The sequence below is a fragment of the Haliotis rufescens genome, unplaced genomic scaffold (genome assembly GCF_023055435.1).
Source record: "Haliotis rufescens isolate VD_foot unplaced genomic scaffold, xgHalRufe1.0.p SCAF_16, whole genome shotgun sequence".
Taxonomy (NCBI): domain Eukaryota; kingdom Metazoa; phylum Mollusca; class Gastropoda; order Lepetellida; family Haliotidae; genus Haliotis; species Haliotis rufescens.
The window spans coordinates 28,723,134-28,748,685 of NW_025963846.1; the positions used below are offsets into that span (position 1 = coordinate 28,723,134).

At 38.0% G+C, this 25,552-nt stretch overlaps 1 protein-coding gene across 1 annotated transcript; it reads right to left on the minus strand.

The window, feature by feature from the left end:
- Positions 1-924: 924 nt before the first annotated feature.
- LOC124152969 (forkhead box protein unc-130-like) lies at positions 925-19,907 on the minus strand. The gene is made up of 2 exons (XM_046526061.2): positions 18,475-19,907; positions 925-1,783 (listed from the first exon to the last, which is right to left on the minus strand). The coding sequence occupies exons 1-2, from the start codon at positions 19,698-19,700 to the stop codon at positions 1,756-1,758; spliced, it is 1,254 nt and encodes a 417-aa protein (XP_046382017.1). The 5' UTR covers positions 19,701-19,907; the 3' UTR covers positions 925-1,755.
- Positions 19,908-25,552: the final 5,645 nt, after the last annotated feature.

The following is a 25,552-nucleotide window of genomic DNA, read 5'->3' on the forward strand; positions in this document are numbered from 1 at the left end:
GCCGTCATATAGCTGAAATATTGCTGAGTGCGGCGTTAAACAACAAACCAACTAACCAACCAAGTTACTGTATAATTTCACAACTGATTCTCTTCTATGTCTACCTTTGTGTGGACGTTTACTGGGAATGTATTTCGCGAAGGGTTGACTCTGAACAGCGCAAGCCGACTGACGTCAACCTGTCTACAACTGTCCCTTGCTATACCGAGAAGACAATTATCACAGTCTGGCCGCTTCCCATAGCTTACAATCATGAGGGTTGTTGTATCGACAGGAAATACACTTAAACCCCGTTAATCCGGATGATACTTTCCGTATTAAAATCGGCCGGATTAACGAGTCTTTGGTATGTAGTAAGGTCCCTATGAATTACATAGACGTTCCAGAAGGTAACGAACACGATGACGGGGTGTCCGGATTACAAGGATCCGGAATAACGAGGTTCCACTGTATATTTATTAAATCACGTGTTTTCTTGTATCAAAGAGGTTACTAAAAATCTACAAGCTAAAACTGTGTATATAAAAATTATTTTGTATGAATATAGAAAGTAGTTTTGAATGACACATTGTCACTAATCGTTACATTTTCAATGATCATACATACATATTATTCATTTTGATAACAATCACTTACTCACTAAAACAACAATAAAAGCACCACTTTCATCTTGAATTTAGTCAAGTCAATTCGTGATTAAATTATTCTTAGTCCTTAATGTGTCAAGTAACGCTATACAACATTCTGTGGGCCTTTTGAGGTCCAGATCGACCCGTGAAGATCCGTGGTAGAATAGGTCTTCAGCAACCCATGCTTGCCGTAAAAGGCGACTATTCTTGTCGTAAGAGGCGACTAGCGGGATCGGGTGGTCAGGCTCGCTGACTTGGTTGATGAACGTCATCGATCCCAATTGCGTGGATCGATGGTCATGATGTTAATCACTGGATTGTCTGGTCCAGACTCGATTACATACAGACCGCCGCCATATAGCTGGAACATTGCTGTGTGCGGCGTTAAACAACAAACAAACAAACATTGTCCAGATCGGTTCATTAATTAGCACTAAAACATTAGTTAAACAAATCCACCATGGTGTTAGACTAGGTGTTCCTGTGTACTCAGATATCAGGGGAAAGCTCAACCCATCTGACAGATTCAGCCATACATAATCTCCCATCGGAGTCTATAGTCTCTCAATTATTTGATAACTATCTGCAAAAATAAACCCAGCAATCTCCGTCCGATGTGAACATTCCGCCCCCAGAGTCTGCTCGATAGCTGCCGAAGTATGCCGACATATACTGTCCGGGTTCCCACGAATCACAACCACCGCTGTGCAAGTGATAAATAACCTTGTTCGACTGAGGCCAGTTGACTGTCTGCCTACGCCGAACATCCAACGGGATTCATCCAGGAGTATTCGTCGACAGATGCTAATTACACACGGCGCTTTCAAGCGAACCCAGTCTGACCAACAAATCCCTTTTTTGTTGCTTGTAAGGTTCACATGAATTCAAGCGACCCCACTCGGCATTTCTGAATCAGCTGGCCCCATGTCTCACCTCAACCTTTCCCGACGTGCCTAGTCTTATCGGGGTATATCAAAAGCGCCGCCATGTCTGTTAGGGCAGGAGAAGCAGACGACCCCGTGACGTCACACGACAGCAGACGTAAACTCGCTCCTCGAGATCTCGTGTCCTTTTCTCAAATCAAAGGCAGTTGTTCTGAGATCGAATCCACCTTGCTCGTGGTCACCTATACTAAAGTGGGTGTTGAGTAGCTTCTGAAAGGAAAAGTAAAGAAACATTTTATAAGTGTTCTTTAAGCCTTTGAATTAATCATCCGAAGTATCTAGTCCACAGAGCCGCATGGCGCTGCTCCCGCCGAACGACGTCTAATCTCTTTGTTGACGTTTTAAGGCTCTGGATTTGTCGTACAATTACAATTACAGTGAAAAAACGGCGAATAGCACCGCAAAAGATGGCATGAAATACAAACGTTACATTAACATCAATGAACACAGTTGTCTTGGGTCATTTGAACAATAATTAATGAGAATTCTTGTTCTGGGACTATTGTCACATTTTTTTCTATAAAGCTTATTGTTCTATGACATAATCTGATAATAGTGTTTCGGCAAACAGGGGTACGTACGAATAGTCAAACAATCAAGGTCAAACACTGTCAAGCAATCGAATAATTGTCATACAGAGTAGAATTTTGTATAAGATTTTCCACAATATTGTCTTCACAGAGAAGACATTAGGTGACAATATGATTGTTCGGGTTAGTTTTGGGGCTTCTCCCTAGTCTGTATTCAATGGACATTTTAAACCACTAATTTGTGTTTAATATCTTCCACATTTGGCTTCCCGGAGTTTTGTTATTATTCAGGTAATAAATGTTACGTATAGTCAGAGTAGTAAATATATCCAGGATTCCTGGCACTTAACCGTAGCAAACCAGTATTGTGAAAACTGTTTTATTGGACTTTTACATTTCTGTAAAAGTATCGCTTCATCCGAATCCCACATTAAATACTTGCTTCATATTTATCTACCTTTAGGGTGTACATTATGTGGCGTATAATCAGCTTTTTTCGGTGCTGTGTCATTCGTGTCCAATATTCAATATTTTAAGACGCTATATAAACTGTCGGGCAAAATTTGTTTGTTTGGTGTTTAACGCCGCACTCAGCAATATTCTAGCTGAGTGACGGCGGTCTGTAAATAATCGAGTCTGGACCAGACAATCCATGGATTGACGTCATGAGCATCGATCCACGCAATTGGGATACGATGACATGCATCAACCAAGTCAGCGAGCCTGACCACCCGATTCCGTGAGCCACCTCTTACGACAAGCATAGTCGCCTTTTACGGCAAGCATGGGTTGCTGAAGACCTATTCTACCCCGGATCTTCACGGGTCGTCGGGCAAAGGAAAGTACACACACAAGTGTGAGGGGGCCAAAAAGGAAACAAACAAGAAATGTTTTTTCGATGCTGATGTATTTGATACGGGTATCATAGTATGTTTTGGACCTTAATTTATCAGTGCTCCGGTGACTGTTTTCAGCCTTATATAACGTTTAGGTAACGTTCGTAATTTAAAAAAATAAATAAATTGGTCGAATCCTTTTTTGAAGTATATATTTCCTTTTGTCTTCAGTAAGCTATATACAAGGAACACAAAGCAGGTATGTAATGGGGCGTTCATAGAATACTGATTTGACACCTTCCTAATAATCGGCAGGCAGCTCCGTATTTTTACATACACATACATTGCCTTTTCTTAGTCAAAATAGTTTTAAAACTTTAAAAATGATATCGAATTATTTTTGCATATTTTATTTAAATATATATGTCATCATCCAGGTATTTATATTGTGGGACAGTGTTCACATTGTGTTTGAAAATATCCATGGGGTTTCTCAGAGATGAGTTTGCGTCAAATAATATTTGCTCATTTATTTTTTTCAATTTTACGATATATTGCTACTTATACTAAGTCAACAATATACAACGTTAAATTATTGCTGGAGATGTGTAAATAGTGTATTTATGTAAATTATGTAAATCAAAATATTCCAGTACATTTGTACCTATACCCGGTGAAAGATATGCAGTGTCCAAGTATGCCTTGACATATCCGCTTCTCTCGACAAAAACTGTGTTTTATTTTACGAAATATTTTATCACAAACTTTGGTGTCACTCAACCTGGGCCCAGAAACTGACATTACTAATACTAACAACGATTATAACGAACTCCAAAAGACCTCTTATTTTAGTTCGTAATAACCGTAGTTCGTTATAAGCGTATATACAGCATATGTACAACAAATGGTCGGGACTAAAATATAAGTTCGTTATATCGGTCAGTTCGTTAGAAGAGTGTTCGTTATAAACGTAGTTTACTGTACTTGTATTTTTGTTTGATTGTTTCTTTCTTTCTTTGTTGTTTGACGCCGTACTCAGCAAAATGCCAGCTAAATGACGGCAGCTTGTAACAAATAGGCCAGACAATCCAGTAACTGATATTATGAGCGACTACCTGGCCGAGACTGACCACCAGACTCACCTGGTCGCCTCATAGGTATGGATGTTTTCTGACCCCCATTCCCCACGGGAATTAATATTAATTCATTAAATAAGAGACACAGGGACGCCGACATAAGTTGTATAGAGTTGCCTCCCTTATGCGTACAAGGATCCAATGATCATGGATTCGAATCCCAGATTATGTCCTTGATTTGTTAGCACTATACCCGTGGGTTTCACCATGTAGTAAACGTTAAGTTAAGACCTACATCAGTATTGACTTTCCTCCAGCGATAACCCGACACGCTGTGACACTTAAACCATCCCACTCACACACTATACGTGATCAATAACGATCATGACAAGGGAGGGTCTGCCCCACCGAACTTCCTCAACGAACACGTTCAGTCTCCGCGGTCGGCATGACGTCAGTAAGGCTGCTGATTAACAAATTAAGAATTATCCTGATCGTAAATCGTACACAAATTGGGCTCCCTCGTCGTGAATTTCAAGTGCCTTTGACGGGGTATTCATTTCGGGTTGTTTGTTTTGATCGGACCGTGTTGTCTTCGTCAACAGGCGAAGTTTATTATCGATCTGTTTTCAAGCTTGACCTTTGCACTATCCCAGCAATCACTTTACTGGTTCAGAGTAGATGTTAATGTGGCTAAGGGTAATACATGTCTCCATGCACGAAAACAGTCTACGTTAGTGAGGCGTGTAACTTTGCTAAGTAGCGTATCTCTTCAACCGGTGCACGACATGTACACGCCAATGTCCTAATACTATGCCAATACTAGGACATTGATAAATACCTTATATCACAAAGTAACACATTGCATTCACTGCGGAACAATAAATATACTGAAATAGTAGCTATTGGGTTTAAAATTATCATAAATAATTTTCACTAAACAGGATTCATTATTTAGGGGATTGTGCTGGATGATGAGATCGAATCATACATGATCTGATTATGATCATTTCTTGTCTCCCTGGGAGTGAGTGAGTGAGTGTTGTTTTACGCCGCTTTTAGCAATATTCCAGCAAAATCACGGCGGGGGACACCAGAAACGGGTTTCAAACATTGTACCCATGTGGGGAATCGAACCCGGGTCTTCAGCGTGACGAGGGAGCACTTTAACCACTAGGCTACTTCACCGCCCCTATTTTGCTGGAATAACTGCAAGATTGATAATGCGGCGTAAAACAATAATCACTCACTCTTTGGTCTGTGAGCACCACGGCACAGCATTGGTAAACATAAACGTTCTTCGTCATTTGGAACACTGTTCAAAGAGGTTCCTCACTCACTGAAGTCTGTACTCGCGAACAGGGGTGGTCGGGTAGCCTAGTGGTTAAAGTGTTCGCTCGTCACGCCAAAGACTCGGGTTCGATTCCCGACATGGGTATAATGTGTGAAGCCCATTTCTGGTGTCCCTCGCCGTGATATTGCTGGAAAGCGGCGTAAAACCACACTCACTCACTCGCAAACAGCAACACTAACAGTCCACAATACAAGCATTCCAGGGCGGCTCCGTATCACAGAGAAATGCTGAGAATGTGATAAATTCCCAATTCTCTTAGAGTCATGATGACTTCAGAAACCACGCAGCGACGAACGTGTTGGGAATTGTTTCTTTATCTCATCCACCAGTTTGGGGTCCTTCAAACCGTGAGATCGTAAGAGGTCCTGTCCAGTGGCCCGCCTCCTTGAGGGTAGTAGTAGGGGACTATCACCAAGGACTCACGAAATATCTCGCGAGGTTTTACGATAGCTGTGGGTTTATGAGTGGGAAGAATTCTAATGATCAAAGGCAAACACTTGGTCGTTCAGTACGCCTGAGCATAAACCGCTAATATCCGTGGGGTTGTGTACAGTAAACAACAAATTATCATCAGGGTGGGAGAGGAGAGAAAAATGATAACAATACTATTGGCATACACATGTACAATATGTTTGATTTATCTGTATTGTGATTGTTTTCGGTCATTGGTCTAGACTTCAAATATAAATTTTCATAACATTCACCCCTAACTATCCCAGTGACTCGGTTTACCGACATTGGGTTGTCCCGGTTCTCAATGAGAAGGCTAATTTAATAAATGTAATGTGGTGACGAGACGTTAATGGGCATCGTGTATGCTTACAGAAATTTAAGAATGTTTATTTTGCTGTTTTTTCATTAGACATCTAAAATATTTAGTTCTAGCTACAACCGATATGTTTATACCCCCATGAGACAATAAGCTTACAGCGGATTCTAGCTTCACGTGTTTGTCGAAATTCGTGTCGAGATCGTACGTTGTTACGTCAGAAAAATGTGCATCTTTATTAGACATATCAACTTTCTCCATTCACTGATGGGTGTCGTGTTGTTGTTGTCTTCAAGTGACAATTCTTCTGACAATACCAGAGAGTATTTGAGTTCAATAACATCCGCTATTATCTTAAACTCGCCCGGAATACCATCACGTCAGTGCTATCAACAATTCAGATGAGGCTTCCGCGTTTCTCCTCCACTGCATTTAGCCCTTTGCCTGTATCAGGTATATGTACGAACCACGGCCCGCACCCCCTACACCCCCCCCCCCCCCCCCTTAAACACCCTCCCCCCCCCCCCTCCCCCGCAAAAGTAATATATCAAACAGTCAATATCAAAGTTTAGCAAATGAAATATTTAAACAGTCTATATATAAGTTTAGCAAATGAAATATTTAAACAATCTCTGTATCAGTTTAGTAAATGTAATATTCAGACAGTCTCTATATAAGTTTAGTAAATGTAATATTCAAACAGTCTATATATAAGTTTAGTAAATGTAATATTTAAACAATTTCTGTATCAGTTTAGTAAATGTAATATTCAGACAGTCTCTATATAAGTTTAGTAAATGTAATATTCAGACAGTCTCTATATAAGTTTAGTAAATGAAATATTTAAACAATCTGTGTATCAGTTTAGTAAATGTAATATTCAGACAGTCTCTATATAAGTTTAGTAAATGAAATATTTAAACAATCTCTGTATCAGTTTAGTAAATGTAATATTCAGACAGTCTCTATATAAGTTTAGTAAATGAAATATTTAAACAATCTCTGTATCAGTTTAGTAAATGTAATATTCAGACAGTCTCTATATAAGTTTAGTAAATGTAATATTCAGACAGTCTCTATATCAGTTTAGTAAATGTAATATTCAGACAGTCTCTATATCAGTTTAGTAAATGTAATATTCAGACAGTCTCTATATTAGTTTAGTAAATGTAATATTCAAACAGTCTCTATATAAGTTTAGTAAATGTAATATTTAAACAATTTCTGTATCAGTTTAGTAAATGTAATATTCAGACAGTCTCTATATCAGTTTAGTAAATGTAATATTCAGACAGTCTCTATATAAGTTTAGTAAATGAAATATTTAAACAATCTGTGTATCAGTTTAGTAAATGTAATGTAAACAGTCTCCATAAGTATATTTACTAATCTATGGATGTTTGTTGTTGTTGTTCTATGTGTTAAACACTTATATGTCACCTACTGTTGTGTTAAACACTCCACATGTGTGATATTAGTTGCCTACTTCATGAATAAAGATACCCACGTCAGATGTCCCTGTTATTGTCACATAGTTCTAGTTTTCAATGACCAATGTGTTAATGTTCGTAACAAGCGTATGTATGTTCAACAAGCGTTAGTAAAAATATTTGACACCATGTTTGTCAGTAAAATATGTTAAATTCAAATCAACATAATCACAACACAGGCTTACAATTGGATATATTTGCCTTTTGGATGAAATTAAAAGAGAGTAAAAATAGAAGCGTAAACAACATAGAATAATCAGTCTCAAATATCTGCCGGAACAGATTCCAGTGGGCGTAAAAGGCAAAATAGCGATGAAAAATATATGAATGGATCAGTGAAAATCAGTGATGACACCGGGTACTCCCGAAAAGGGAAATCATGTCCTGGTCTACCCCAAAATTCGAATAAAAAAGTAAGTGTTTGTTTGTTGCCTAGCGCCGCACCGCATTTACTGATTCTGCTGAAACTACATGTGATATGTTAACTTTGAATTACGTCAGCTGTGTACATGTGCAGAGATTCTGCTGCTAGAAAGTAAAGAAAAGCGTTGAAGAAATATATTCGGGGGACGGGGATGTAGCAGTTTTAATGGATAGTGCATACCCAATGGGAGCAACAAATAACCGTCAATATAGGATAGTGATGGCTCCACGTTATCCACCTGTGTCAACGTTATTCTTCATCTCGCCGACAATATAAGTCATACAGACCCTGAAACAAATATATCAAATACAGCCTATCCAAGTCCATAGTATTTGGCAAGTCTGGATTACAGCAGTATCAGGAAAATGAAGAGAGTCTCTGAGCTCCTTTTTATTATATTTTTATAACTATTATTTAACAACTGTTTTATCTATGAAATATGTTCATTTCAGAGACTAGGTGTTAGTCTACGACAATACCTAACGTGCACTACATACTGTAGCAAAACACTGCAATAGACACAATATTTTCCGTGATACTTGATATAAACGTGTTTATTAACTGCTCACAAATTGTCTTCCCGTGAAGAAAATGTAAATTATAACATAAAGTGTGTGTATTTGTTTACGATTATTCAATATTTTTTCTAGTTTCGATTATATTCGTTTATGTCCAGCACATACATTTGTGCAGAAACTTGCATAAGCTTGACGTTTATACAATCGGATGCCACGCGGTAATTCCTACTGAGTATTGTGTTTTTCCAGAAGAAATATGCAACTTTTAATATTTTAGGTCATACATTGCTTTACACATGTGTACATGCGTGTGGAAATAGGCAATCGTTTTTTAATCATTTGCGCACTTTACTTCCATACATTAGGTGTAATATAGTGATAGAATTCGATCATTCTAATTGATGATCTGGTAACATTGAACAGTTATACCCATGCTACTTTCAACATGTAGCTATGAAAATGTGTAAGTGTTAAAATGTTCTTAATTCCTAGCATATTCCAAGAGATGTTTTTTGTCTTTGAAAGCCATAGAAGCGATACACATGAGGATGAGAATTGGTGGATATCAACTTCTTTATTAGGAGGTACACAACGTTTCGGAGTATAAACTTACTCCTTCATCAGGTGAAAAGATGAAGGGATATGTATTTACTCCGAAATGTTGTGTTCCTCATAATAAAGAAGTTGACATCCATAAATTCTCTTCCTTGAGATGTTTTTTTGGTTATGGAAATGTTTGTCGCTTTTAATTATTATTATCATCATACGTTCATTGTTAAGCTTGTATTGTGTAAATTATCAATTAATGTGAATATACAATTAAGACTAAATTAATTCATTTTAATGATTAAAGTAATTCTATTGAACATTCATACACACCCGGAAACTCAAATTACTTGGTTTATAAATATTCCTTCAATTTGTCCCATCGCGTATGAACTTTGTGTCCATGTATCAGTGTGTTCATGTCTGGTTTGTAGTTGATATTTAAGAAATAAACTACACGTGGTCGTTGTTATCGTACAAAAAACATTGAGGGAGAATTAACCATGAGGGGCGCAAGCTGGACATAGAAGAAGAAGAAGAAGAAGAAGAAGAAGAAGAAGCAGATTATTTTTTTCGGCGTCACACAATGTACATACGTATAAGATAATACAAAACATTCATCAATGTTCGTTGTCCGGCCAAAAATGGACTACGAGACACCAGAATACAAATATATTAATAATAAAAGCACGTGAGTGCTAAAATATGTAATACAATCACTATAAAAAAATAAAATATTCTACTGCGCAGAGAACTTTCTGCGATTAAACATTAGAGTAGCAGCAGCGGCGAGAGGAGAAATAAGCAGATCATTCTACAATATTCATATGGACATATAAACACAGTAGCGCCATGCTATCAATGCACGTGTACATTAGAGACACCTGTTTGCCTTGGAATCATTAAGGTGGCATTAGGCGACATAAATGTTAACAACACTTAGGCGATTGTGTTTAACTCATTCCTCATATTTGAAACAATCATATGATATTCGGATATTAAATTGTATTTATTTGATTCAATTGCATTATTTCTTACGAAAACATACATTCACATATATTCATAGAGTGAGATGTTTCTTGAAAATTGATAAATATGATAATATATGCTTATAACGAACTACGGTTATAACGAACTAAAACTAGTGGTCCATTTGAGTTCGTTAGAACCGTAGTTTACTGTACATTAGTGTAGAGACAAGAACATACATGTATTTGTATTTAAAAAAACATTTAGGTTTGGTTCAACAAATAAGATACTGTGAAACGCTATCTATCCTCCAAGATTATCAATATCTGATGATAATGTCTTCCGAAAGTCATCGGATAAAGTGCATTCGAAAAACACATGGGCTGAATGGCAACCACCAATACCTGTTGAAGGATATGAAGACTGCGCAACACAGCCGTCTTGTGCATTCCCCACATAGCTGGCCCTGTATTCACGGTGGAAAACCCGGACAAATTTATACAAGTACGAGAAATCGAAGTTGTAACTGCATATTGATATTAAACAAACTTTGTCACACAAGAAAGTAAATATACAAGCCTGTTGTAATTTTAGCAAAAGTTGACCTTTAACAATGCATATATTTGTCATATTCGATAGTGATTTATAAACAGATGCTTATGATATAGTCGCAATCTTACAATGGAGTCTGCTTTCAGAAAAGATTTCCTAAGATTATAGAAACATTTTTGTTACCTTTATAAATACCTACATAAACACCGCATATACTGTTATTTATAGAGAGAAATTCGTAAAATATTGGCTGTATTTAATGAACATTAAGATCTAAAGTTGTTTAAAGATAAAATCAGTCATGTGCAATGAGCAGAAAATAATAACACGATAACAACAACGGCGAGTACTAGTGTCTGAATAATAATATTTGATTCAATAAAGTTTTACCTCATCTTTAGTTTTACTTCCAATGTTTTATTGTAATATTTACAATGATAAGACTATACCTCTGGTTCATAACGATACTTTAGTTAGTTTAATTTTGTGGGTTTTTTTAAAAACAAAGTAAGTCAACATACGAGATCCCCTCCTTATTGGAATATAAAGACACTGTCATCAATTACATTGACACATGTTTGGCTTTATAACATCAGCATCACATGTGCAAATATATATGTACAATGTGCACTGGGGCTGAAAGTTGACAATTTAATAGTTACAACAGTGATAATTCAGCTAAGGGTTTGACAATGGAATAGAACGCTAAATAAATGCATTGTGTTGAAACATGGTCACAAAAAACATCAATTAGAAACAGTAACATTGGCGATCAAATGTATAACTACAGTATAAGACATTATTATTGAAATTGTTTAGTTGCTATAATGTATTTTGAACAGACTTAAAAGTAGTTTATTGGTCATCTAATACAGTTAGGCACTAAACTAAATCGAAAATGTTAATTTACTATATTTGCATTACTTTGAATGTGTGAAAACACAAATGGATTTAAACATGGCATCAATTGTAGAGGTGCCAATGTATATATTGACCATGCATTTGAGAATAATCTCATATGCCGGTTTAATTTAAAATAGAACTGACTTTATTCGTGGTTAAAAATCAATTACAAACATGAATATAGCAAACTCAATTTAAGAAATTCCATCACACAATATCATTAATAATATTGTTTAGGTCATCAACATATATTCTAACTTCAAATTAATGCTGCCAAATAAGTGATAATGACTTTATTCTGATGTCTTTCAACAAGTAAAATATGCCTTCACTGAAAACATATACAAATAATACATGGTACAATGCATAGCAACAGTATACTGTTTTCTGTATGCAAAATAGAATTCTCGTAATTTTTTGGAATTTGTAAAAAAGTAATATGGAAGTAGTAATGAAGCATATGGTGAGAATATATAGATCATTTAATTACTTCTAGGTATATATCCGGAGGGCGATGTCAGTGTGTTACACATATATTATTTATATCTGAGTAAAATTTTTGCTGTTTAGTGTGTTTTTCTTCACTATTTTGCTGTTTATGCCGTGTGGGATGTTCCGGCAGATAATCGAGACTGGTTATTTTCCCGTGTTGACGTTTGAATACATATTTTATTGATAACTGAGTCTAATTAGTCCGTTTAGATTATTTTTATTAAAAATGATATTTTTGAAACTAAACTAATATTTAAACAATTGTTTTGTCCAGTTCAGATTATGTTATCACATGTCGAGACACCTTACACGAGTTGTGTATTGAATATCGGTAACTACATGATAATCATAAGGAAGAGAATATGTGGATGTCAGCTTCTTTATTATGAGGAACACAATGTTTCGGAGTATATACTTACTCCTTCATCAGGTTCTTTATTATGAGGAACACAACGTTTCGGAGTATATACTTACTCCTTCATTAGGTTCTTTATTATGAGGAACACAACGTTTCGGAGTATATACTTACTCCTTCAGGTACCTGATGAAGAGTAAGTATATACTCCGAAACGTTGTGTTCCTCATAATAAAGAAGTAGACATCCATATATTCTCTTCCTTATGTGTATCACTTCTAAATGCCTTTCAAAGACCTACATGATAATCGTCTCGTAACGGATTAATACTGGTGCAATATGCTCGACAGTTCCCAGAAGTATATAACATATTTAAGACAGTTCGTTCTACAGAAGCAGAACAAAGTATATATTCAGTTTTCATGATGCAGCTCATTATAAATGTTTCATTTTCCTCACTCGAGACAATGAAAATGGCGCGTGTCTACAGGTGGCTTCCGATCTGGCATGGCCAATTTGGCTAACTACTTGATTAGATTATGAGATCCTTTCGCTATTAGCGGGACGAGAAGTGTGTTAACAGCAATCGAGGCTCAATTCCAGCGAAGGCCAAATCGACCGAGACCGATAACAGGCATCTAATTATCATTGGCAGGGATTTCAAGATGGCGTGTGACACTATCGCAGCCGACGATAATTACGTCATGATGACGTCAAGTGCCGTGGGAATGAAGAATGTTTGAAGACGAGGCTTACCATCAACTTCATGTTGTATGTTCAACCAAACAACGTTGTTTCAGATCGGAATTTAAAAATGACATAAAATCTTATAACTTAATAACGTGTGTTCCACGTTACATATGAAATAACCAGTACATTATAGGTACAGGTAGATGATCATACTTTAACAAATGTTTGATTAAAAAACATTGTGTAAAAATCAACACTCCAAAGTGGGAAAATATTATAAAAGTAGTAATATCTTTAGAGGACTGAGCAAACTATAACAGCATACCCTTCAGCATACGATTCATAATAATCTTCAGTGGTTTCAATACAAAATTCTACACCACTTCCTACCAACTAATAATATTTTATTAATAATAGGATACGTTGACAGCAATACATGGAGCCTTTGTGACATAGACACCACTGAACATTTGTTTCGGGATTGCAGCAAAGTAAAAACGATCTGGACATCACTTGAACTTTGGCCAAAACCCAGCGCCCAAATCAGAGCAAATATCACCAAACGACATGTGCAAAAACGTCTTTTTTTCTCACGTAATGACACAAAGCATATTCCATCATTCCAGATCTTCCAGAATGAACTGAAGCAGTATTACTTCATATCCAAATGTAAAGCACTTATGAGTGGGAGTTTAGACAGATTCTATAAATATTGGTCATCATGCCATACAATGATTTGTAAAAAAATATAAATGAAAAGATGATCATAAAAAAGAGGATATGGGTGTGATGTGAGATGTGCTAAGTGATGTGTTTCAAATCAGGATTCCATGTGATGCAGAAAGGTGCATGGTTCTGATACGACTACAGTTGCAATATATGTACACATGTAATATTCACACTGGCCACAATAGAATGTTTGATTTTAATACGTATACTAATTTCTCTTCAACATCTAAGATGTCATGAAATCATTTCTAACCAAATGACAAACATGACATCAATGAATATATGAATATATGAAATCGAGATCCAGAGATGGAGTGTTGTTGAGATATTATATAATAGTTCGTATCCAACCATCACACACAGACAGATAGTTTATTAAACTATCACCATTACAACTGATAAATCATCATGCTAAACATGGTGTTTTAAAATTGTAATGAGACTTTTTTTCTGACTCAGGAGAGACTATTTCTAAAATAATTTACAGAAAAATTATGACATACAGGAATAAAGTTAATCTGTAAAAGAAATATATTCTAAGTATACAATAATACAAACTATTTGTGTTCATATGGGACTAGCGGTGGCGTATAAAATATATTTTATCACATGCAACAATGAAGACAGATGGGAAAGTTTGAGAGCGGCTAATTCCTATTTTCCGACTGCGTGATGAAAATATAGAATTCAGTGTACAGTTTTTGTCGGACTGCGTGATGTAAATATAGAATTCAGTGTACAGTTTTTGTCGGACTGCGTGATGTAAATATAGAATTCAGTGTACAGTTTTTGTCGGACTGCGTGATGAAAATATAGAATTCAGGGTACAGTTTTTGTCGGACTGCGTGATGAAAATATAGAATTCAGTGTACAGTTTTTGTCGGACTGCGTGATGAAAATATAGAATTCAGTGTACAGTTTTTGTCGGAACTACTTTCAATCTGCTTCAGTGACACAATGGAGTAAGATCAGAATAAGTTCACAGTAAGATCAGAATAAGTTCACAGTAAGATCAGAGTAAGTTCACAGTAAGATCAGCGTAAGATTAGGGTAAGATCAGGAAGATCTGTAAGAAAGCATGTGGTATAATAAACACGACGAAGTTGAAATTTTCACTCGTGCCTGCGACACTAAAATATCAACTTTGTCAAGTCACTAGATGAGATAAACATGCTACATGAAAATACACTTATCCTGAGTATATTAACACTTGTACATACTATAAGGATTTGATATCGTGTGCTCAAAGGATTTTTTATTGCAAAAAACAAACGTAATATTTTCACGGGGGACGTTCAGCTTGTGCACTTTTATAACCACGACAGACTAACAGCTTGTACACTGTTATAACCACGGCAAACAAACAGCTTGTATACTAATGCAGTTTGTGTTGATTTATAACTAATACCTTCAAACCGTGTGGGCTTCAGTCACGTATTACAGCAGGTAATTATATCCCGTTTTAGGTTTAGAAAGCATAGCACGTGGAACATGCATCGGTAACAAATATGTCTCTTTTCCGGTTTTTTCTTCCATCCTGTATCGAATTGTCATTTTACTACATATCTAAAACCACAACTTCAGACACGATATATCAGATTGAACACGCCCCATCTGCGGAATGAAATCACCACACACTATAGTATGCCTACTGCCTACATCCCAAACGGCCCTCATAACAACAAGTCATGGTCTGTTAAATATTTGATTATTATTATGAACTAGGACTGTAGGGATAGTTCAAGTCGCCTTTAATGAGAAAATGCTATAACCCAAATGTCTGTTTCCCAATGTGCCCAAATCATGCCTACAACGATAGTATGGAGAAAGAGCGACAAGCGAGACACACTGTTCAACATGTGTTCAAGAATACAGGAAGCTTGCCCTACAGAGGAGGTTATACATGTCAACGCGTGGGGGAGTGATCAAATTGTCTGAGAAGAATTGAAACATTTTAGCTACAAACATAATTGGATAATGCACACTATTAATTTAACACGGCAATTAATACTATTAAATCGCTGTTACACTGCTTCATGTCCAACATGCCCGAACAGAGAGGTTATGTTTGTCTTTAATCAATACAGTATCAGCAGCACGTTTAGTTAATACTGGAATGAGGCTGCGGGATAGTAGCATGTCGTTAGTGGAAAAGTGAAACTCCGGTTCCGATGTTAGTGAAATTAGTATTATATCGTTATTATCGTTATACAATATTTCTTAAATAGTCGTATATGACGATGTGTGTTGTTCATTTATTTTTATGCAATTAGAAATCATAATAATGTTTTCAAATGATATTTAATTTACATTTCAATACTGCATGGTATTGTCTTGAGTGAGTTTCACATTCCGGCGTGACGAGCCGTAACCGTTTATGGAGATTCCGCGTGTTTAGGTAATATTATCCTTAAGACTATGTTTGTGCAATTACTAAAAGTAACTTACGCTTTCAGTTGAACCACCCCACCGTACAACACATCATGTTCGTCACACCAACAATATTAAGCTCGGGAGAGTGTATTCATGACACACAGTGTAAGTTGAGAAAAATGAAATTGTTAAATACCTGACATGCTACAAGAAATATATATGGTGTATTGCTATGTTCTTTTTGTGCTAAACATAACAAAAGGCTCTGTGCTTCGTCATTGTTTTTTTTCAAAACGAAATGACACATTGTAATTATATTGTCATCAATATTGTCCACGACGATGGAAGATTTCGCAAGCGCACTTTGTTGAATGAAGTTGGTATTATTACACGAGAACTCCGACATAACATGGCAGTTGACATCACTAATCAAACCTGACTTTCTTGTTATATAATAGTTCAGATGCGACTAGAAGACATTTTCACACTATCAACCATTGGGTAAACAATGTCATTGCAGATTTTCTGCAGAGGGACACAGCAGGAATATGTTAAAATATAGTTTGAATAATACAGCAATTTATACACAACATAATGGTTGGTTTAGTGAATAGAGCATATAAACCAGGCAGTATAACTACAAAGCTGACTAAAATACAGATAATATAATCAATAATGCTAAACAACGCCGAAATTAAACCTTTAATATTGCTTTGTGCTTAAAAACGCATCTATTGGTAGTTGTAAATATATATTATACTACAAACAGTAATTATAACCACAACACCTTCACACTATTGTCTAATGTTTCTGTGAAGGTACCTTATTACCGCCATACGCCGAGGATTTTGAAATAAATATATCATTTGGCCAAATCTGTTTATTGTGTAAATTATTCAATTTATGTAACGTTATGGACTCAAGAATTGGCCACATCTTTTTACAACTGTTGAGTAAAATTGAAAACATTAAAGAGAACCGTTTGCTTATATCTGCGCTCTTGATGTATATTTTGTATAAAAGGTTTACGTATATAGTCATGTACCACCGTTGGAGAATAAACTTGATTGCTGTATTTGTTACCTAAGTCAATGTGAATCAGGTGAAGACGCTTTATACTCCTAATTACTTAATTACGAAGCTGTGACGTCCCATCGCTCTGGTGCATTTTTATGTTGTCATATTCGAGACTATTATGCAATGGTTTCACCACACTAAGGGAAATATAGAACTTATGATCGTTTAAAATGACCATGCAAATGTAAGCATTCCAGTAATAATTATGTTTATGGTCATAGAGCATTTCGGTTAAAACAATTGAGAGTAGAATGAAATCATTCTCTTTGGTTCGTTTGTTGATATTAGTTTCATTTCGGTCCCATTCGTAACTGTACTTTATTTCTATTAGTTTAAGAAGCACATAAAATTGGTTTGAATAAAACTTCAAAAACCACAAATTTCACCCTATTTTATAATGAACAGTAATAACCCTAGCTTTGTTGATATGTGTCTTAGGATATGATAATGTTTCCTCAGTTGAATTTAGAAATAATACTTCATTTTCAGTATGATATTCTTATTATTTCAATTTTATATTTACTGAAACTAGTACTTGCAGCATGCCTACTAGCAATGTCTGAGTTGTGTATTCAGGTCGTGTCGATGAGTGTGAATGCCACCATACACAGAGACAAAACAATATCAACGTGAAGCATTCCTTTCACACTTAACGGTAATTCTACCTTTGTCATTGTGCATATAAATACCAGCATGAAGGTCGGGCACCGTCGTGTGGAACACATCTTTGTATGTGACAATGTAATGTACAACGAGGTAAATGACAAAGTCTATGGTATTTCAGTATTTATCCGGCATAAATATAATTAAAACAAACGTGGATGATGATATTGTATTTATTATTAATAAACATTTTTCCAATGTAAACATTATTATTTTTATTTTATTTTATTTTATTATTCATGTTTCTGCATCAGTTTAAATTATTTCGTTTTTTTCATCTTAAAATGAACACAAAATACACAATTGGCTTCTCAAGTTCCAACGAAAGTTTAACATTGCTGAAGATTGATGACTATGAATGTTAAGTAATTATGTCTGCTAGTTACATCAGCAAATATATGCTCCTGGACTTGTCGCTACCAATTGTATTTTTTTGTTACATTTTAAAAATATTTTATTTCATATCCGAACATGAGGCCCCGCAGGTATTACCGTTATACTATACATGCTACATGGGGTAGGGTACCTGTGTGGTTGTTTAACAAACATACGTACCTTGAGAAAGACTGGTACATGGACTGTGAAGTGTTGTCAGTGTAGCCCTGCCACTGCCCAGATCCCGTTCCATACATGCCGCTATTGCAAGATGTCCCGTTCGTCCCTCCGTAGTTACCATTGTGGTACCATCTCATAAAGGGATTGTTCATGCTCTGCCTCAACAATGCCTCGTCTAGTTTGTACGCGCGTCTCTCAGCTTCTGTGTAGGGCGAGTATATGGACTGGATGGTTGCAGGGTGGTTGAAACCCATCCCTGGGTTCAAGGTGGCGGGTGGGGTACCCAGGTAACCGTTAGTCATGGGGTACATCCCAAACTCTCCCTCCTTCTTCCTCCCTCTTCTTCTGGACCTCCTCCTCTGCCTGAAGTCCCCCCGCATGAAGTCTTGTATATTGGCAGGGTGGATGGCCCAGTAGTTGCCCTTGCCATCCTCGCACCTCCCTGCCTTGATGAAACAGTCGTTGAGGGACAGATTGTGGCGGACACTGTTCCTCCAACCTTGACCTTTGTTTTGGTAATACGGGTAGTTCTTCTCAATCCAGGAATATATGGAACCAAGATTCAGTCTTTTCTGAGGTGATTCTAGGATTGACTTAGCTATGAGTGCAATATAGGACAGCGTTGGTTTCACATCGGGGTTATTTTTACCCGTTTCTTCGTCGTTCTTTTCTGTTGCCTCCACCGTCACTTCTTCCTTCTTGTCTTCAACTAGCTCCTCTTTATTCATCTGTGTAAGTCGTTCTTCTGTCTGTCCATCATGTTGTTCCGCGGTGAGACTCTGGTAGCTTGTTTTATATTGATCAGGATCGTGTTCTAGCTTTGTGACCGTATTGTCCATCTCGTGGAGAACCTTCGGCTCCTCCACGTCATACCTTTGAACGAAGTCCAATCCATTTCCGATCGGGAGTTCGGGTTTTATCAACACCTGGTCATTTCTCTGTATGTCATACCCATTCAAATCCACCTGACGGCTCGGGACTTTGTAATAAGACGGACTGGAATTTGGCACGAATCCGGAATGAAAGAAAGTCGATTCTGCATATGTAGGAGGCTCTCGGGGAAGAAAGTTTGGCGACGTGTTGGGGGTGTTCATGTAATTTCCATAACACGACTCCGTCTCGGGATAGTGTCCATGATGCAGCTTAATGGTACCCGCATCATACCCGGGCGATGATCCGTATAGTCCTGTCTGATACCCGTTACCTTCAAAGGGAGAGTTCTGCATCGTGTGAGGAAAACTCGACAAGTTTTTCTCCTCTGTTTGAAAAACAGGCGGCTCAGACCTCCTTCGTGACTGAATAACGCCAGGCTATGAAATCGCTATATGTGAAGCACTTTCTTGGGATACAAACTCATACACAGTGGACAAACTCCGACAATCTCCAGTAATTAAGCCCTATCAAACCCGAGTCGCCATTAAGAGCTAATACTTCGCGACCCGTAAAGAGTTGGCCCTACCCTGAATGAAATGGGGCTGCTGATTGGCTGGCGGTGTAATCAGTTCCTTTCCTTCAAGGCAGAGCCGTACGTTGATTGGTTGTTGTTATCGTACCGTGAGCGTCATTGGGTTTAGTCAAAGGGGTGGCCACAAGGGGCGTGACTGAGATTACTGGGTACATATCGCGATAAGAGTGCTCAGTGCTTAACGCTTAACATAACAATAACACGTGGGGTGTATGGCGAAGGTGATTAATAGAGTATGTTGAAATTAGGTATCATTCGATAACAGTGATGTTGTTTTAGTTATCTGTACTTTATTGTTATTTGAATGAATGAAAAATGAAATGCATGGTGTATATCCTTTTCATAAAATTGAGTGTTTACATAACTTCGTTTTGGGACAAAATTATCCGTTTCTGTACTTTTGAAGGTGTTCAGAAGATTTTTATAATTTTAATAAAGATAATTTATTTATTATGTGTCATGTGTACATGCATCAATGAATATTATCAGCTATCCTTATAAGGTATTGCGAGTTACACGGAGTGGTTTTCAGCCTTTGTTACGAGGTGATTTCCTTTTTCAAACTCGGAATCAGTGGGTACAGAATTAAAGTTGTCAGTAAAGAGTCACACGAGGTTAACGGATAATCATTCAATTCTATTTAAACGCACAGTTTTAGGTTTACAATCAAAACTTACAATTGGGCTAATAAATGGCAATACTAATTAATGGGCGCTAGAGTTAATATTCGTGCACTCACGGGTGTTTCTAAATGTTCAAAATATATTGTCACTGTGGAGTGTTTAGAAAGACGCCTGTCTCCTTTCCTGAATCCAGAATAGCGTTGGAAACTGGTAGGATTTCGGTTGCAGCCTTTTTCAAACTGTCCAGTACAGTATAGGATGGATGGATGGATGGATGTTTAGGGAGGGTGGGGGTGTACTGTTATCGGTATATAACAGTTACTGTTTATACTACAGCCCGTAAACGATGTTTTAGTACGGTCCGTACATAACGGTTTCTACTACAGCCCGTGTACGAATATTTTACTGTTGTCCATATTTTACAGTTCCTAATAGAACATGCGCTCGAATACGAATGTTCTTATGTAACGGTTTATAGTGCAGCCCGTGCACGGATGTTTTACTTGTGAGTGAGTGAGTGAGTGAGTGAGTGTGAGTGAGTGAGTGAGTGAGTGAGTGAGTGAGTGAGTGAGTGAGTGAGTGAGCGAGCGAGTGAGTGAGTGAGGGTGGGTGGGTGGGTGGGTGGGTGGGTGAGTGAGTGAGTCAGTGAGTGAGTGAGTGAGTGAGTGAGTGAGTGAGTGAGTGAGTGAGGTATACCGGTATTTATCCCACGATCATAGGTGTCTGTTACGCCTCAAGGACGCAACCCTCATGGCATGTTGCTGACTGATCAAGGGCCAGGAACAGACCGACCACCCTCACTGAATCCGACCATCCAGATTAGGAACACACACACTGATGCCCTCGAGTGATCATAGGCTGCAGACATATGTTCAACACTTACTTGGAAGGGATCTTGCCTCATAATCGTCATGGTCCAAGATGCTCACTTGGCTGCATATTCTGTTATGTTATCATCCCACACCTGCAACACGAGTGTGAGTGAATACACCAGGTAAAGGAATTATGTATATTATGTTAGTGATGAAACACGAGTGATGCTGATCACACCAGGTAAAGGAATTATGTATATTATGTTAGTGATGAAACACGAGTGATCCTGGTCACAACAGGTAAAGGAATTATGTATATTATGTTAGTGATGAAACACGAGGGATCCTTATCACAACAGGTAAAGGAATCATGTATATTATGTTAGTGATGAAACAAGAGTGATGCTGATCACAACAGGGGAAGGATTATGTATATTATGTTAGTGATGAAACACGAGCGATGCTGATCACACCAGGTAAAGGAATCATGTATATTATGTTGGTGATGAAACACGTGTGATGCTGATCACACCAGGTAAAGGAATCATGTTTATTACTTGCCTGTGAAGAGATCACCCGTTTAATAAACATACAGCTCTATTACATATTGTGTAATACCAAAACGCGTGCTTATGTACTCTCGGAACACGTTTCACGAACAAATATTGAAAGCTCTCAACATCCCTTGGCTTATTCAACGACACTGCGTGTGGAGTTGATAGATCACTGAGAAAAGCTTATGCACACTCGATGATTCCAGCAACTTTGTTGCTAGGCTGACGTCACATGGCATTATTTCGCCGATGAATCTTGCAACACAATTCCACAAATTACGTCATCGGGTATTGTGACGCTATTGTAAACTTTGAAGTGCAAGGCCCGTTCCACAAGGCGATCGTATTGTAGCGCAACGACAGTCGTTAGTCTAAGTTAAAGTATGTGAGTTGCGATAGTCTTAGCCCTACAAAATTTTTGTGAATTCTAAAGTTGGACCGTTGTATGGTATTAAATTCATACGTTTCAACTTTTCACGTGTTTGAAGCATTATTCTGTTAAACTCAGTTGGATTATGCCGTGGATCGTGTAGGTGTCAGCCTATTCATGTTACAGTATAATTCTAAAAACGTTATAAATGGCAAGTAATAAATAAAATACTAAACTTGCTCCCGTGTAAAACCAATTGTATGAAACTCATGAATGGTTGAGGTATCTGACGAGCTTTCGCTCGTCAGATACCACAACTATTCACTCGGACTATAAGGAGTGATCCTTATCACAACAGGTAAAGGAATTATGTATATTATGTTAGTGATGAAACACGAGTGATCCTGATCACAACAGGTAAAGGAATTATGTATATCATGTTGGTGATGAAACACGAGTGATCCTGATCACAACAGGTAAAGGAATTATGTAAATTATGTAGGTGATGAAACACGAGTGATCATGATCACAACAGGTAAAGGAATCATGTACATTATGTAGGTGATGAAACACGAGTGATCCTGATCACAACAGGTAAAGGAATTATGTATATTATGTTAGTGATGAAACACGAGTGATCATGATCACAACATGTAACGGAATAATGTATATTATGTTAGCGATGAAACACGAGTGATCATCATTACTACAGGTAAATGAATCATGTATATTATGTTAGTGATGAAGCACGAGTGATCCTGATCACAACAGGTAAAGGAATCATGTATATTATGTTAGTGATGAAACACGAGTGATCCTGTTCACAACAGGGAAAGGAATCATGTATATTATGTTAGTGATGAAACACGAGTGATCCTGATCACAACCAGGAAAGGAATTATGTATATTATGTTAGTGATGAAACACGAGTAATCCTGATCACAACAGGGAAAGGAATTATGTATATTATGTTAGTGATGAAACACGAGTAATCCTGGTCACAACAGGTAAAGGAATTATGTATATTATGTTAGTGATGAAACACGAGGGATCCTTATCACAACAGGTAAAGGAATTATGTATATTATGTTAGTGATGAAACACGAGGGATCCTTATCAAAACAGCCGCTTTAAACATTTTTTCAGCAATAGTTTCACGGATATCAAAGAAAAACATAATATATATTATTGAATCAGTGAGAGTGAAATTTCGCCTCTTTTGTATTTTATACAACTGTGTAACGAAGTATTGGCCTCACATTGTTGGTCAATGTATCCGAGGTTAGAGCTCAGGGCATCAGTTTAAAACTATTACAAACATTAAGACAGCGTGGATAATTGTGTATGGGACGGTTACAATCACCTTAAACCTGATGCAGTGTTAACCACACCTGCAATACCTTCTCAAAACAGTTGCAGATCCGAGTATGCATGCAGTTGGAAACCCGAGTATGCATGCAGTTGGAGACACGATTATGCATGCAGTTGGAGACACGATTATGCATGCAGTTGGAAACCCGAGTATACATGCAGTTGGAAACCCAAGTATGTATGCAGGTGGAGACCCGAGAATGTATGCAGTTGGAGACACGAGTATACATGCAGTTGGAAACCCAAGTATGTATGCAGTTGGAGCCCGAGTATGTATGCAGTTGGAAACCCGAGTATGCATGCAGTTGGAGACACGATTATGCATGCAGTTGGAGACACGATTATGCATGCAGTTGGAAACCCGAGTATACATGCAGTTGGAAACCCAAGTATGTATGCAGGTGGAGACCCGAGAATGTATGCAGTTGGAGACCCCAATATACATGCAGTTCGAGACCCGAGTATGTATGCAGGTGGAGACCCGAGAATGTATGCAGTTGGAGACCCCAATATACATGCAGTTCGAGACCCGAGTATGTATGCAGTTGGAGCCCGAGTATGTATGCAGTTGGAAACCCGAGTATGCATGCAGTTGGAGACACGATTATGCATGCAGTTGGAGACACGATTATGCATGCAGTTGGAAACCCGAGTATACATGCAGTTGGAAACCCAAGTATGTATGCAGGTGGAGACCAGAGTATGTATGCAGTTGGAGCCCGAGTATACATGAAGTTGGAGACACGAGTATGCATGCAGTTGGAAACCCGAGTATACATGCAGTTTGAGACCCGAGTATGCATGCAGTCGGAAACCCGAGAATACATGCAGTCGGAGACCCGTGTATGCATGCAGTCGGAGACCCCAATATACATGCAGTTGGAGCCCGAGTATGTATGCAGTTCGAGACCCGAGTATGCATGCAGTCGGAGACCCGTGTATGCATGCAGTCGGAGACCCGTGTATGCATGCAGTCGGAGCCCGAGTATACATGCAGTTGAAGACCCGAGAATACATGCAGTCGGAGACCCGTGTATGCATGCAGTCGGAGACCCCAATATACATGCAGTTGGAGCCCGAGTATGTATGCAGTTCGAGACCCGAGTATGCATGCAGTCGGAGACCCGTGTATGCATGCAGTCGGAGACCCGTGTATGCATGCAGTCGGAGCCCGAGTATACATGCAGTCCGAGACCCGAGTATGCATGCAGTTCGAAACCCGTGTATGCATGCAGTTGGAAACCCGAGTATACATGCAGTTGGAAACCCAAGTATGTATGCAGTTGGAAACCCAAGTATGTATGCAGTTGGAAACCCAAGTATGTATGCAGTTGGAAACCCAAGTATGTATGCAGTTGGAGACCCCAATATGCATGCAGTTGGAAACCCGAGTATACATGCAGTTGGAAACCCAAGTATACATGCAGTTGGAAACCCAAGTATGTATGCAGTTGGAGACCCCAATATGCATGCAGTTGGAAACCCAAGTATGCATGCAGTTGGAAACCCGAGTATACATGCAGTTGGAGACCCGAGTATGTATGCAGTTGGAAACCCAAGTATGTATGCAGTTGGAAACCCGAGTATACATGCAGTTGGAAACCCGAGTATACATGCAGTTGGAAACCCAAGTATGTATGCAGTTGGAAACCCAAGTATGTATGCAGTTGGAAACCCAAGTATGTATGCAGTTGGAAACCCAAGTATGTATGCAGTTGGAGACCCCAATATGCATGCAGTTGGAAACCCGAGTATACATGCAGTTGGAAACCCAAGTATACATGCAGTTGGAAACCCAAGTATGTATGCAGTTGGAGACCCCAATATGCATGCAGTTGGAAACCCAAGTATGCATGCAGTTGGAAACCCAAGTATGCATGCAG